This window comes from Mizuhopecten yessoensis, unplaced genomic scaffold, assembly GCF_002113885.1.
Source record: "Mizuhopecten yessoensis strain PY_sf001 unplaced genomic scaffold, ASM211388v2 scaffold10589, whole genome shotgun sequence".
NCBI lineage: Eukaryota > Metazoa > Mollusca > Bivalvia > Pectinida > Pectinidae > Mizuhopecten > Mizuhopecten yessoensis.
In genome coordinates, this window is record NW_018408622.1 from 820,025 (window position 1) to 836,234 (window position 16,210).

Below are 16,210 nucleotides of genomic sequence, written 5' to 3' on the forward strand. Positions count from 1 at the left end.
ATGAAGTGCGGTATTTCGTTATGAATTCTTGGGCGAACGACCCTCGGGGTAAATATATAAATATATATCAAGTCATTTGTAAATATATAAATATATGTCAAGTCATTTGTAAAAATATAAATATATGTTAAGTCATTTGTAAATATATAAATATATGTCAAGTCATTTGTAAATATATAAATATATGTCAAGTCATTTTTAAACATATAAATATATGTCAAGTCATGTGTAAATATATAAATATATGTCAAGTCATTGGTAAATATATAAATATATATCAAGTCATTTATAAATATATAAATATATGTCAAGTCATTTCTAAAAATATAAATATATGTTAATTCATTTGTAAATATATAAAAATATGTCAAGTCATTTGTAAATATATAAATATATATCAAGTCATTTCCCTACATCCTCATTGGTTGGATTATATTCATGTGGAGGTCGGTGATTTGTGATATTTTCTCTGTTATAGTTTTTAGAAACACAAGTTTATTATTCACTTTATGACGTAATTTCAATTGTAACGTCACAAAGGTCTTTCCCAAATGCGGTACATTCCTACGTATACTTTTCACATGTTCCACCTCATTCGATGATAAAAAAAAAAAATTGCGACTAATAAAGCAATTTTAAAAGGACTTTTATTTCGGCTAATACGTATATATACGTGGTTATATGGACCTGAGAAAGTGATATTAACCTTCACTTTCGTCTCGGTTAATATCACTTTCTCGGGTTCATATAATCACATATTAACCTCACAAAAAGTCCATTATTGATAAAGTTTAAAACTTCAAAGAAATATCACATATATTTTAGAGATACCCATAAACTTATTCAGGTATCTCAATTTATTTATGAGAGATATCTTACAAGCAATAGAGATATTTCATATTCATTTATCTAGGTAATTTAAAAATATATCTAATACATATACGCACCAATTATATGCAATTATTTTTAATTCATTTATCTAAACTTTAATCACATGTATCTCAATTTCTTTTAGAGCTATCTAATTTTCAATCAAAGATGTTACTTTTACATCTGTATTTGAATTAGAAATTTCTCTATTTCATTTTAAGATATCTATGATACTTCTGCGACCCCGTTTGCCATTCAAAAGGTGTATATATAATTATATCTTCAAGAGCAATTAATCAATGCATATTGCTATATTGTATAAAATGAAAGAGATAAATTGATTTCAGCGGAAAGAACTCGATTAATAACAATCGATTTGTAATGATAGAAGAAAATACTGTTAAAACTGAAACGATCATTTTCACAGGGACTCGGAGCAATGAATATATGTTGTGCACAATTAAATATATTTTAGTGAATTTTGAAACTTGACCTCTTATGGAAAGCTAATTAATTATTAATCAATTGACCAAAAACATATTTTGTTTCCGGTTCCGTAATGAAAGTTCGCGGTAGAGACAGCTGATCCGCCACCTCCAGCCTCAGCAGCAGTTACAAAGGATACAGCTGAACACACGCTATAACCGTCCAATACTTAACCACGAATGAGGAATTCCTTTCAAATTTTCGTTCTTTTCGTAGCCTTTTCAGGAGCCATTCCGTTGTTGTAGGTGGCAGTAGAATAGCTATTGACGTGCTGGTCTAGTGCGGGGGCATAATTATGGTAACAATACCATAACAACACAACGACTATCAATTCTAGAGCTACAGCTGGGGTTCGTATATAGAACTACAAGAGGATATAGGTCTAGTACATGTGCCGCCTATATTGCTGCCAAGTCAGCAATCAATATGCATTCGATGGCATCAAAGTCTGTTAAATTGTCCCATTGGACCATATTATTGTAAAAATATAAAACATTGACATGTGCGTCTGTAATTATGCGTAACCTCTGTGAAAATGGTATACGGTGCATAAATTGAGTTCGATTTTGAAAATTCTTACTCAGAATGAGTCAATAACGATATCGTACATGCGTAAATTAAAATACCAAACTGTTTTGTTTATCGAATCCCTAGTTTTCCCCAAAACTACAATTAATGTGGCTTTGCCGAGGGTTCCACTACTGACCGTATCATATACGACTAGGCGTAGTATCGACCCTTGTACAAGAGGACCTCCATAAAAGCGTGCCTAGTCGTCCGCCGGAGCGCCAGACTTCCCGCCAATACACGACTGTCGTCAGGTATGGAGCTCTGTCGCGACTCCTCCGGTTACTTAAACGTATCTGTGTTTAACATGTGGACATGTGCCTGGTGCTATAAGTTTCTGTTTCAACAAAAAACTTCAAAGAAAATCACCTTAGATCCTGACTGGAATAGAGGCTCACCACTGCTGGTTTCCCGGAACAGTACCTTTAGTGCTGTGCCGAATGTAGACAATCCCGGACAAACTTCGCTAGTCTGTGGCACTCTTGAAACCGCGGACTGTGTCCGATGGACGTCCTGTTGCCGGGCTGCCAAAGCCTGTTGTCAAAGACAGACACGTGCACCTCCGAGAGGGCACAGCACGTGTCCAAGCACATGGGATGGTTTTGGTTGTTTTGATGAAACGGACGCTGGACAAACGGCGGTCATCACGTGCCCAGAGTTTATCGAATACGGATTTGTATCAGGTATGTCAACTTCAATTTAAATTTCATAATCTTTATATACGAGGGGTTATACTGTAATCTGTATTTTTATTCAATTAGCCAACGTTTTAATAACACATATATATATGCATAACAAAGTGATTGGAAAACAAGCTTGGAGCTTTACGGATTCGTTACCCAACTGATATTACTAGAGTGACCATTTATATCAACTGTATGAAAGGCGCCAGGAAGCTTCGCTCAAAAGATGAAACTTGTGAACAATTGCGTTATTCTCGAAACAACGTTGAATGAATTCAACGTTTTTTTCATTAAATCATATATTCATTTCCTTATGCATATCAAGCAAATTGTAAAATTTCACCATTTACACTTAATGTTCCTTTAAAAAACAAACAACGTGTTGATATCACATTTTCACTGAATGCCGTCACTTTTGTACATTGTACATGTAACCTTGCAAAACACTGCCAAATAAAGTACCTTTCTCATGACGATTCTGACACATACATTCTTTTTAAATGATAGAAAAGCTGAATGATTTTACATCTATTATAAAATTGAAGGCCTACGTCTTTTTCTGTGAATATATGGTCATACGGACATGAGAAATTCGTCTCAGTTTTATCTTCTTTTGCTCATGTTCATTCAACCACGCATTAATCTCATACATGTTCGTTATTGATCAGTATTAACTCACATGTGACCACATCTAGGCCAATGAGAGTTCAGGAAATGCGGTTTTTAAATCAAATGTTTTGCTAATCATATCTTCCATGTCGGCATGTTGAGAAGTATGACGTTATAACGGCATGTTGTGAAGTATGACGTCACGCTGTTATGTTATGACGACGTTACTATTTTGACACGAAATAGGTCGGCAAAACAACAAATGTCACTGTTGGGTCATATACCATGTTAAAGTTACAGCATGGGTATATTCCCTATAGAACTCGTAGATGTAAATAATAAATGATAGATAAATTTACATATTTCAAATAACTGCGTTACTGGTATAACTGCTATTTGTATCACTACGCTATGTATTCCAATAAGCTATGCTTTTTTAGTATTTTGTACGGTGAACCAATTTACTACATTGAGTCAAAACGGGACATCAATTTATAACAGTCTATCATATGTATTGGTATGTATGATATGGATATTTTACCAGATGGTTTAGAATTTCCATAACCCATGGCCACACACCCAATTTGGATTTCCACCATTTTAGCCCCTAGCATTACCGATGAAGCCAGACGGACGAGACAGCTGTATGGTACCGTGTACATACTGTATCTGATACAGAGGAAGTTTTACATGTTTTAGGGGTTTAGATCGTTTTTCGGTAAAATGACACCCACAATGATCATTTATATGATCATTTGGGGTGTCGTTTTTACCGCCTTTATTCGATCTTAACCCCTAATACATGTAAAATTACTCTGAACACCTTAGTTTAGGTCCAAATATAGCTGTAACAAATTATCAGGTCCCTATGAGAATTTGTAGCATAAAAAAAATCGAATCATGGCTGTGCGCGTGCGTTAACAATGGAGGCGGACTGGTTTATACTGAAAACATTTGTTTTCATTGGTTTATATGTTCTATACGACACTTCGAAATGACAATTAACATGCAATTTGATCTAACTCGATCATTTAACTTATAAAATGTGACAACATGCACAAACAAATAATGGTTTAGGTCAGTGAGGAATACATTGCCTTATATCAATATTCTTGTCAGTAGCCGTTCCATGTGCACATTAACCTTCAACGAAATTATGAAAACGTTGTTACTTTCCCCATTTTTTAAATTTTATTGTTAGTTTAAAGCGACCTCTGTAAGACGGATTATTTTCCTACTCCTGTGTGTAGCGCTTATTCCGTCTTTGCGTATTGCAGAGTTATCTTCTCTTGGGAGCAGGTATTGATTGTTACGTCAGTTGTTTGTGAGAGTAACGTCATCAATTTTTGAGAAAACGACGTAATTTTCTCACACAAACCAATGACGTAACAATCAATACCTGCTCCCAAGAGAAGATAACTCTGCAATACGCAAAGACAGAATAGATAAATATTGGTGAACCACTTCAGTGACGTCTTTTAATTAACACCAGTTATGATAAACACATTTCCCAAAAGTGGAGATGCATTCCTTGGGTCTTTGAAATGTTTTTCTGAAGCAATTCCAAACTAACTTTCCCTCATATGGATTTACTATGATGTTGGCGGGCGGTATACAATACCCAAAATCCACGTAAAAGATAGCCATACACGCAATAAAACTGTGCAATATGAGGAGTCAGATGAACATATATAAATGTTACTGCCTATTCATCATTTATGTACAACTTACCGGTATCAAGATAAATCTATTTTTATAGAAAATGTCTCTTGAAATATATCAATATGCGCAATAAACCCGTGCAAAATGAGAAGTCAGATGAACAGATATTTGCGGTATTGCTTTTATTACCAACTTGAAATATCCTTTATATCCATATTATATATTCTGCAAACTTAATTTTGCATAATTCGTACCAATGTTGAATTATGTATCCTAAAACGTGAACCGAACAACACTAGCAAATAAAAGGACGTCGACCACGAAACTATGACGTCATGTTACCATGGTGCAAATTCGCGCTGAAATGTTAGAAAATTCTTCGTGTTTCAATTGGTCGTTTTGATCAGTAGATCACAACTGTTTATGGATGCGATGATGAGTGGAATGGTGATGATAATGATGATGATGATGATGATGATGATGACGATGATGCGAATAATTTATAAGTGAGTATGAAATAATGAAAGTAAACATACATGTCTGAAAAAACGAGAGGTGTGAATGGTCGTATTTATGAAATTTAACAAAAAAAGATAGTAAAAATTGAGTGAAAGAGGTACATTATGTATGGCGAACGAAAACCCTCCGACGTTGAGCGTCCGTCTAGGAACTATGGGGTCGCAGGTTCGATCGCCGGTGAAAGCACACTATTCTCTTTCCTGTTACACTACGTATACGTACAGTCTTTACAGTCCCCGTAGATCCAGGACAGGGCCTTGGAAGGAGAATAAGGGATACATCAAGCAGTGGGTTTTGCTCTGTTTTTGTTTTTCTGTATACAAATTTAGCGGATTCACCTGCATATCAGCGTGTAGGTAGCTTAGACAGTGTCAGATATAGGTATAATAAGTCAAATCTCGCGATATAAACGAGTTTTCTCCGTCCGTTTTAAATCTGCAGAACTTGCTTCTATAATAAAAGAATTTCCTTACTGACATATTTCTAAACTGATGTTATGATCTGTCAATACTGTTGAATATTTTATAACACCACTTTACCGAAATAGATTTTTATGAAACACATATCAAAGTCAAAATTGTGAATTCATATTTGTGAAGATTTTATGAGCTGATTTCTCCCGTTTTATTCTACCGGGTGATATTTTGTCCCGATTTAGAAATAAAAGCCAGTCCAATATCCGTTATTATCTTGAAATGCTTTCCCCTGGACATCGCGGCTTGATAACACGTTTTGAGTGCCGTATAAATAACTCCGTGACGTGAAATCCCGACAGGCACTCAAACTCCTTTACAGGCACAGTCCTCGACACACAAATTCACTCAACAACTCAAAGGTACGTTGTCCGAACATCTGATTTATAATTTATACTTAACAATAGGTTATAGAACACGTATGTAGCACGAATTTCAAACGATTTATCAGAAAATCTTTTATATGCGTCATATTTGAGAAATTAAATCTGAACATTTTTACAGTGAATGCTGACGTTCCTGACTACGCGGGAATTCCACTGGGCTTATAGCTCAGCCTCGATATTAACATAACCCCACTTAGGCAACGCCTAGTGGAGCTGTAGAAAACAGTTGGAACTAACGATAAGATATTAAAGACCATTAGGTTTGTTCAATTTTCTGATGTTATTTTGTCCCGCAAACAATATGGCGAAGTTCATCACAGCTGGTTTGCTGTAGAGATGAACTGTTTAAACCAATTTATAGTACAATTACAAATTTTCACACATTTTAAAAGTAATGTTCCTCTCGGCTTTAACACTCATTGTTCCGAGCGAACGCTTTTTCATATATCCCCAGAAAAGTAAATAAAGACAGCTGATACTATATGGAACCGTATGAACGTTTTTTATGCACGTGTGACCTGTAAATAAAACTTCTTTTTAGAGATAGCACCGGTTATTTAAACATGTACGACAGTTACCTGTCTACCATTAACGATTTTATTATCAAAGAAAAGACGAGGAAATATCAATTGTTCCCAATCGTCATGTTGACTGATGTATTTGTCTATATTGGACTGTTGGAATACAGTCTCAGAAAGTCTGGAAGCTTGTCTGACAGATATCAGTATCTGGATGAACGCCAACATGTTTCAACTTAATCAGGAAAAGACGGAACTTATCGTCTTTTCCCCAAAGTGTCAGCAAACAATGGCTCTCCAGCTCAAGGTTGGTGCCAGAACTATTGAGACTGTTCCAGTTGTTAAATACCTAGNGTTGGATTATGGTAACGCCCTGCTCTGTGGTATATCTGACAAACTAACTAGTCGTCTGCAGAGGGTCCAGAACACTGCAGCACGGCTAGTTACTCGTACTCGAAAGAGAGAGCACATCACACCTGCGCTTTATTCGTTGCACTGGTTACCTGTACGATACAGGTCGCAGTACAAAATTCTGGTATACACATACAAGGCACTGAATGGAACAGCTCCTCAGTACCTACAGGAGCTTGTTACCCTGTATCAGCCGTCAAGATCACTGCGGTCGGAGTCAGAATCTTTGTTGTGTGTCCCAAAATCTCGTACTGTGACCTACGGAAACAGATGCTTTGGGAGGGTTTCGGCTACGTTGTGGAAAAGCTTACCATCTGCTATCAGGAAGTCAAATACGCTGGCCAAGTTCAAGAGGGACATAAACACTCACCTCTTCACGTCTGCATTTAAGAATCTTTGCCAAGACGTCATGTAAATACCACCCTTTTATTTGTTCAATTATGTGCACATTGCTTGTTAAATGTATGAAAGTGATTGCAAGCCTTTGCTGTTTGTTTTCACAATTATAACCATTACTATTATTCATATGTTGTAAAGCGCCTTGGAGTAATTTTACAAATTATATAGGGCGCTATATAAATGTTGTATATTATTATTATCATTATTATATATTACGGGAATTTATTTTGTGAAGTGATACACGTAAAGTGTCTGACCCAGTCTAATAACAATATGCATACGCTGTTCATACGGCTCCCATCGAGGTGAACAATTCTAATAATGCTACCCCCCCCCCCCCCCCCCCCCCACATACAGGGTGGTACAAATTAATACGTCATAGGAGAGAAAATGAGACTCAATATTGCTAAAGAAATTATGTTCAATAACGAAAAGTTTAGATTTATGTGGCTTTCTGTGGCACATTTCTAGTCAATGTTGTTCATATTTCTTGCATGTGTTGGGTTTGCTACACTGTAAAAGCTTAGGGATAATACATGTAATAAGAAAAGAAATAACAAAGGCCCTTTGTAACGCAATCACTAATGTTATTTTATGTTGAATTTCCCTCTGCTTTATCCACACATTGTCCGATAGTTTTAAGAACTCGGCGGTGTTAATCTCCCCCTTGGCACATGGTCTATATAGTCAATAGAGAAACACGTTTTTGTGTAAACGTTGAAATTCCAATGTTGAAACATTGACTGTAACGCATCAGAAATTGAAAAAAAATCTCTGCAATAAACACCTAACGTATTAATTAATTTACAATCGCGGGACAATGACTCGGCAAATTTAATAATGCCTAATCATTGCAATTATATCTGACAAATGACAACATTTAATGATAGAAAATATTACTCAAGCCGATATTTTCGTGTTCACATCTGACTTCATGCTGACGTTAATTGATAAACGGTTGATGTCGGTTGGTAAAATAACGCTGGGACATTATCAAACGAGTCGGGCCCTGTCGTGACCATTACAGACAACTCCAGCTCACAAGATCTGTGCTTTGTATCGATTGGAGCGCTATTTGATACCGGTATCGACAATCAACTCCACGCATGTTCACGTCCTGTTTCGGGATATCAATCTCGTTAACTCGAATGGTACTGATCGAATATCGACTGTTCTTCCAGCATGTCAGCAAGTTCAGTTATGGCGCTAAATGGGGTCACGTTCAAATATGTCACCTTTGAATATGAAAATTATAATTCTTCAAAGACAACTCCATCCTCGATCCAAGGTGAAAATCGCTCGTACGTAAATTAGTGAAGATCGCGTGATCGGACAGTCCATAATTACGAATATATTGGGTGGTCGTGTGGCGCAGTGATAAGCGCACTTGCCTCTCACCAAGACAGCCGGGGTTCGATTCCGCGATCGGACGTGAAAGGGTATGGGTAACTTGCACGACCGCGTGGGTTGTCTTCCGGGTAATTCGGTTTCCTCCCACTATAAGACCCCCCCCCCCCCCCCCCCCCCCCCCCCCCCCCCCCCCCTCCTCCCCACCGGCACGGTAACATTTGCGCCAACAAAAGTGATTGATATTAGTTGAAATAGTTTGTTTCATAATTGTTGTAAAACTAATAAAGTTTATATATAATTACGACTATACATATATATGAACTGCTGTCTAGATCAAAGTAGAACATTGCGTGTCTCAAAGTTTCTTTGAGCTCTTATGGAAGATTTGTTTGTTGTTATTTACAGTTTAGCGGCCCAACTTCACAATAAGGGCGTTTACGACCATTTAACGCTAAAATGGCAATTCTGTCGGAGAATGCAGGAGGTTAGAAGAGAAAAAATGTAGACTATTTTAAGGCCCTCTTTCAACCCAGAATAGATTTCTTAGGTCATTTTTTTCCGTCGAATCACTTTGTAACAATTCATTTAAGAACTGAATCTTTCTTTGGTCGATGTAAAATCTCATACACCAGTGGTATCTTTGTTTACATGTTGCGCTAAAAATGTCGATAGTTATCTCCCTTTGCAAAATCTTGATGTATTCATACGCACAGGCAATGTTTCATTGGCAAATATAACAGGTGACATTTGGATGTCGAATTGAGTCCAACTTGAGTAGAAATTCAAATATTGAAACAAATCGCATATGTTATGTTATGCTGATGTTCATTGAATATAAAGGAGACAGACGATTGTTTTGTATAAACAAACTCATATTTATGTTAAAAAAAAGGATTGACATATAGCATTACATCGATTTTTAGTATTTGGGAAAGTCATAGATAGGTTGGCGCCGATAAAGAAAGCTACCAAATTGCCAATGTACTCATGAAAACATGAAAAATACCTGACATCGAACATATTTACACGTTTTGATTTCGAAAGGAAAACTGGATACTGTTTAATCAAATTGATCTAGGTGAAACCACTATCTTGACAACCAGCAGAACTATGTGAGATATCATCCTATCCATATACACAGTCGTGTCGGCATGTCGTCTGCTCGACGTAATTGTGAAGTAAGAGTAGCGCTGTCTGGTTAATTACTCCGGCGTGACAACGCATGGAATAACGACATATTGTGTGTAACACACTCGCTGATTGATTAAAAAGATAAAAGATATGCCGATATGAAGTAATAGACATGGATACGCGGTTTTGGCACTAAATTATATGGACGCATTTCATATCTAATTAGATCCGCTTTGTTGATTGAAATATCAGGAAGATCCGCAGTGTTTGTTTGTATGTGGTTTAACGTCCTCGCAACAGCAAGTGTCACATGAAGAAGGGCGCCTAGGGAGAAACCACCGGAAGGAAAGAGTAGAGAAGAGAAAAAGAATAGGAAAATCTATTACTTTAAACGCTCGGTTGCAGGAATTTGATATTTTTCACGCACCTTTTAGTTTGAAAACTATTCAATTTCGCTATAGTCTACATGTATCCGTCTGGGTTCTAAACAATATGGTCTCTTCACGTCTAAAGGTAGTTTGGATGCTTACGCATAAACAACGAAGTCCGTCCTTCTTACAAGTAAAAACATATTTCACTGTGTAGATAATATGTTTTTTCAACATTAAATTAGATATCGAAAAACATCATTAAAATACATATAACAACAAAACAGGATTAAACAAACTGTACGTGTGTATCACTTGCATTAGCACACTGATGATTACATCGCTTTTTGAAAATTTCGCGATATGTCTGTCGAGATAGAAAAATTTAAAACTGGGATCACGTGAGATATCCCAGTCCGAGGAGCGATAAAAGATGACTATCAAATAATGCAATGGGGGCAGCAGATCAGCTGTGGTTTCTATTTAATGTCCTCTTCAATAAAAACGAAAAATCTGATTCTGCAAGAGGTCCAATGTAAGTCGCATCCCTACCACATGCAGCGGGTTGCAGCAGCACTATTCCTTCCCTGTACTTGCAGGGGTCTATCCTCAGTTTCGAAATGCCAAAGAATTGTCAGTTGTCAAGATTTTATCATTGATAAACTTTCAGCGAGTTAGTCTAAATGTAAACATTGTGTCAAAGATAAATGTCTAACGAGTGATTATAACTGTACACAAATGTCAATGTTAATTTGTTAACAGAACATCCCAGGTGTAATTCTTTTAGGAATGACAGCAGTTTAATGAGCATTATAGTAAAAATGATTTAGTCAATTAAAAACTGCCAACGAGTCATTCTAGTTGTAAAACATGGCCAAGGACTAACCCTATAACAATCGAGTCGTTCTAGTTGTAAAACATGGCCAAGGACTAACCCTATAACAATCGAGTCGTTCTAGTTGTAAAACATGGCCAAGGACTAACCCTATAACAATCGAGTCGTTCTAGTTGTAAAACATGGCCAAGGACTAACCCTATAACAATCGAGTCGTTCTAGTTGTAAAACATGGCCAAGGACTAACCCTATAACAATCGAGTCGTTCTAGTTGTAAAACATGGCCAAGGACTAACCCTATAACAATCGAGTCGTTCTAGTTGTAAAACATGGCCAAGGACTAACCCTATAACAATCGAGTCGTTCTAGTTGTAAAACATGGCCAAGGACTAACCCTATAACAATCGAGTCGTTCTAGTTGTAAAACATGGCCAAGGACTAACCCTATAACAATCGAGTCGTTCTAGTTGTAAAACATGGCCAAGGACTAACCCTATAACAATCGAGTCGTTCTAGTTGTAAAACATGGCCAAGGACTAACCCTATAACAATCGAGTCGTTCTAGTTGTAAAACATGGCCAAGGACTAACCCTATAACAATCGAGTCGTTCTAGTTGTAAAACATGGCCAAGGACTAACCCTATAACAATCGAGTCGTTCTAGTTGTAAAACATGGCCAAGGACTAACCCTATAACAATCGAATCGTTCTAGTTGTAAAACATGGCGAAGGACTAACCCTATATCAATCGAGTCGTTCTAGTTGTAAAACATGGCCAAGGACTAACCCTATAACAATCGAGGTGTTCTAGTTGTAAAACATGGCCAAGGACTACCCCTATAACAATCGAGTCGTTCTAGTTGTAGAACATGGCCAAGGACTAACCCTATAACAATCGACTCGTTCCAGTTGTAAAACATGGCAAAGGACTAACCCTATAACAATCGAGTAGTTCTAGTTGTAAAACATGGCCAAGGACTAACCCCATAACAATCGAGTCGTTCTAGTTGTAAAACATGGCCACGGACTAACCCTATAACAATCGAATCGTTCTAGTTGTAAAACATGGCCAAGGACTAACCCCATAACAATCGAGTCGTTCTAGTTGTAAAACATTGCCAAGGACTAACCCTATAACAATCGAATCGTTCTAGTTGTAAAACATGGCGAAGGACTACCCCTATATCAATCGAGTCGTTCTAGTTGTAAAACATGGCGAAGGACTACCCCTATATCAATCGAGTCGTTCTAGTTGTAAAACATGGCTAAGAACTAACCCTATAACAATCGAGTCGTTCTAGTTGTAGAACATGGCCAAGGACTAACCCTATAACAATCGAATCGTTCTAGTTGTAAAACATGGCGAAGGACTACCCCTATATCAATCGAGTCGTTCTAGTTGTAAAACATGGCTAAGAACTAACCCTATAACAATCGAGTCGTTCTAGTTGTAAAACATTGCCAAGGACTAACCCTATAACAATCGAATCGTTCTAGTTGTAAAACATGGCGAAGGACTACCCCTATATCAATCGAGTCGTTCTAGTTGTAAAAAATGGCCAAGGACTAACCCTATAACAATCGAGGTGTTCTAGTTGTAAAACATGGCCAAGGACTAACCCCATAACAATCGAGTCGTTCTAGTTGTAAAACATGGCCACGGACTAACCCTATAACAATCGAGTCGTTCTAGTTGTAAAAAATGGCCAAGGACTAACCCTATAACAATCGAGACGTTCTAGTTGAAGTAAAAATGACAACAGGGCCCGTATTCATGAAACCGTTCTCATGCTTAAGCTTGGATTTTGTGCTCAAACCATCTTTCTTGGTTGTAAAACATGGCGAAGGACTAACCCTATATCAATCGAGTCGTTCTAGTTGTAAAACATGGCAAAGGACTAACCCTATAACAATCGAGTCGTTCTAGGTGTAAAACATGGCCAAGGACTAACCCTATAACAATCGCGTCGTTCTAGTTGTAAAACATGGCCAAGGACTACCCCTATAACAATCGAGTCGTTCTAGTTGTAGAACATGGCCAAGGACTAACCCTATAACAATCGCGTCGTTCTAGTTGTAAAACATGGCCAAGGACTAACCCCATAACAATCGAGTCGTTCTAGTTGTAAAACATGGCCACGGACTAACCCTATAACAATCGAGTCGTTCTAGTTGTAGAACATGGCCAAGGACTAACCCTATAACAATCGAGGTGTTCTAGTTGTAAAACATGGCCAAGGACTAACCCCATAACAATCGAGTCGTTCTAGTTGTAAAACATGGCTAAGGACTAACCCTATAACAATCGAGTCGTTCTAGGTGTAAAACATGGCCAAGGACTAACCCTATAACAATCGAGTCGTTCTAGTTGAAGTAAAAATGACAACAGGGCCCGTATTCATGAAACCGTTCTCATGCTTAAGCTTGGATTTTGTGCTCAAACCATCTTTCTTGTAACTTGCTTTAAGTATGGATTTTGTGCTCAAACCATCTCTCTTGTAACTTGCTTTAAGTATGGATTTTCTGCTCAAACCATCTCTCTTGTAACTTGCTTAAAGTGTTTCAAACGATCAAAAAGTCAATTATAAGCATTGAAAACAGTGTTTAGGCGTTAAGCTGCTCCAAATTATTGACCATGTGAGACTTTTTTTATTCCATTATAATTTGCTTAAAATCTACAAGTGATTTTTTCGGTATCAGTTTTAAAAGAGTGAGCACACACAACTCCCATGGTATAAAGATTGATTGATAAGGAAAACGCAATTATCATTATACCTGTAAAATGCCCTAGCACATTTCGCTACAATCCATTATTTGGCAGAATCGATCATGATATCAAACGAAGCATGACAGTAGCAGAGAAATAGAGGTTACACAACGAGTGGTTGTTGAATATGGTATTTATTTCACTCGAGTTAGTTAACTTTCAAAAGTTACAAAAAACAAAAAGTGTCTTTCTGTAACTTTTGAAAATTAACTAACGAGAGTGAAATAAATACCATACTCAACAACCACGAGTCGTGTGATCTGTTTCTACCACAATCTCATGATCAGTCGGAAATAACATTCACACATGTGTTTGTTGACAAGGCTGGCGTAGTGATAGACCCATATGTAAAAAGTCACTTATTAATATTCAAAAATGACTTTTGTTTTTACAAATTTAATTATTGTCAAAATTAATGTTTCGGCAACAACTTCATGAAAAAATAAAATAGATGAACGACTTTAAATATTGAGAGTAGCAGTATTGCATTAATTTATATAAATTAACCACGGACTATATATGCGCGTAAGCATATCGTACGAAGTCTGCCTCCCGCCAAGTGATGAACTCATCGTAACTCACCGTTGCAGACGAACTTATCGCTGTCAATATCCCAAACCATAGACCTACGTTTCTTCGTGATGGTTCTATGGTTTACGTTTATAGTGAAAGTTCAGCCATAGTCAGATCGTCTAAATAGCGATAACGGGACGTTGGGAGAACGAAATATTTCCCGACACTGTGACAGATCTTGTTTTGGTTTCACGACCTGGCCACGCGACGGTGTGACGTCGAAACGATATCGAGCGTCTGTAGCAAATTTGCCTGAAACTAGCGATCAAATCTTTAAGTATCATCTTTTAATATTGCCTAAATAAACCCATCTTTCCGCATAACCTCACAGAATCACCAACATATGTCGGATGTTGACAGCCGACGACATAAACAAAACAGTAGGTGGCAAAAAGCACGTGGAAGAAGTCTTCCCGGTCAAAATTCATCTTCTCGACCAATCAAAACTATTGAAGGTCATATACCACGTGTGGTATATAACTCATATTTATCTAACAGTCTGCGTGTTCATACAATGATCTGAGAGTCGAATAACATAGCGTATTGTGGTAGAAACTACGTTTTCTCCTGATATATTGTGTTTGTCGAAACCCCAAGTGATATTTAAATTGAAACTTCAAATAATATGGTTTGTCGGATTGTCTGTCAAAAAAATGTTTACTAAATGTGTCATTTCTTCGAGAAAAAAGAAACTGTTTTCAACTTGTTCGTTTTCTTTATTGACAATAGAAATGTGACGGCAACTGCCGACCATATGTTAGATTAAATAAAAGTTCCTCGGACAAATGGCGTACACAAGATTAAAATGTAAATATATCAATTCCTAATGATGTATTTAGAAACGGTACAGTGACGTGACTGGAGATAAAACGAAAAACCAATAGGAGGGAGACTTGTAATCAGCCATTGCAGACGACAGTCGCAAAGGGCGGGAAAGTCTGTTCTTTGTTGGAGCATATTGAACTCTCTTTTTTTGCTGGATAGATTGCATGCAATACTGCTATCGCGCGTCCCTCGTTTTACATTATTAGAAGATCTCGTCACCAATCACAAGGAGAAAGTATAGGTTTCGCCCGAAGATTTTGTTCCACAAAAGACAATCATGTAATATTCACAGAACGTAATTTCTCGAATTGAAAGTTTCAATTGCTCACATACTTCGTCAGTGTTTCAGAGCGGTGATTGGACACTTCTGCCGGGATGTTTAATGAACGGTGATTGCCTGTTTAATGAACATCAGTATCGTTATTTATGTACAAATACCAGTAAACACTGAGTTTCACAACAGTACAGTATGTTTTGAAACAGGCTGTACTGTACTGGGCACTACGGAGCGGAATTGGTAAATATGTTACCTGTCCCCCTGACTGCCTGCAGTACTAGAGTGCTATTTGGCGAAATGTCTCGATTTTTTTCTGACAGCTGACTTTACTGATTCGGCTCACTGTGGTTTCGTTATTTCTTTTCACCGTTTAAAGTCGGGACACCGGTTATTGGACTCTTTGATTGACAAAGGAAACAGACGTTTTCGAAAATTCTCGAAAAAGGTTTGTCGATTCCTGTTTGTGTTTAAAACAAACTTAGCATTTAGTACCGTCTGTTGT

The 16,210-nt window shown here is 37.3% G+C and overlaps 1 protein-coding gene across 1 annotated transcript in view; it reads left to right on the forward strand.

Moving 5' to 3' along the window:
- The first annotated feature begins 2,168 nt into the window (after positions 1 to 2,168).
- LOC110461198 (calcitonin gene-related peptide type 1 receptor-like) overlaps positions 2,169 to 16,210 on the forward strand; it is a 64,877-nt gene continuing 50,835 nt past the window's right edge. Inside the window, exon 1 of the mRNA XM_021514568.1 lies at positions 2,169 to 2,606. Coding sequence (XP_021370243.1) covers positions 2,180 to 2,606 — 427 coding nt within the window. The 5' untranslated portion in view covers positions 2,169 to 2,179. The remainder of the gene's footprint in view (positions 2,607 to 16,210) is intronic.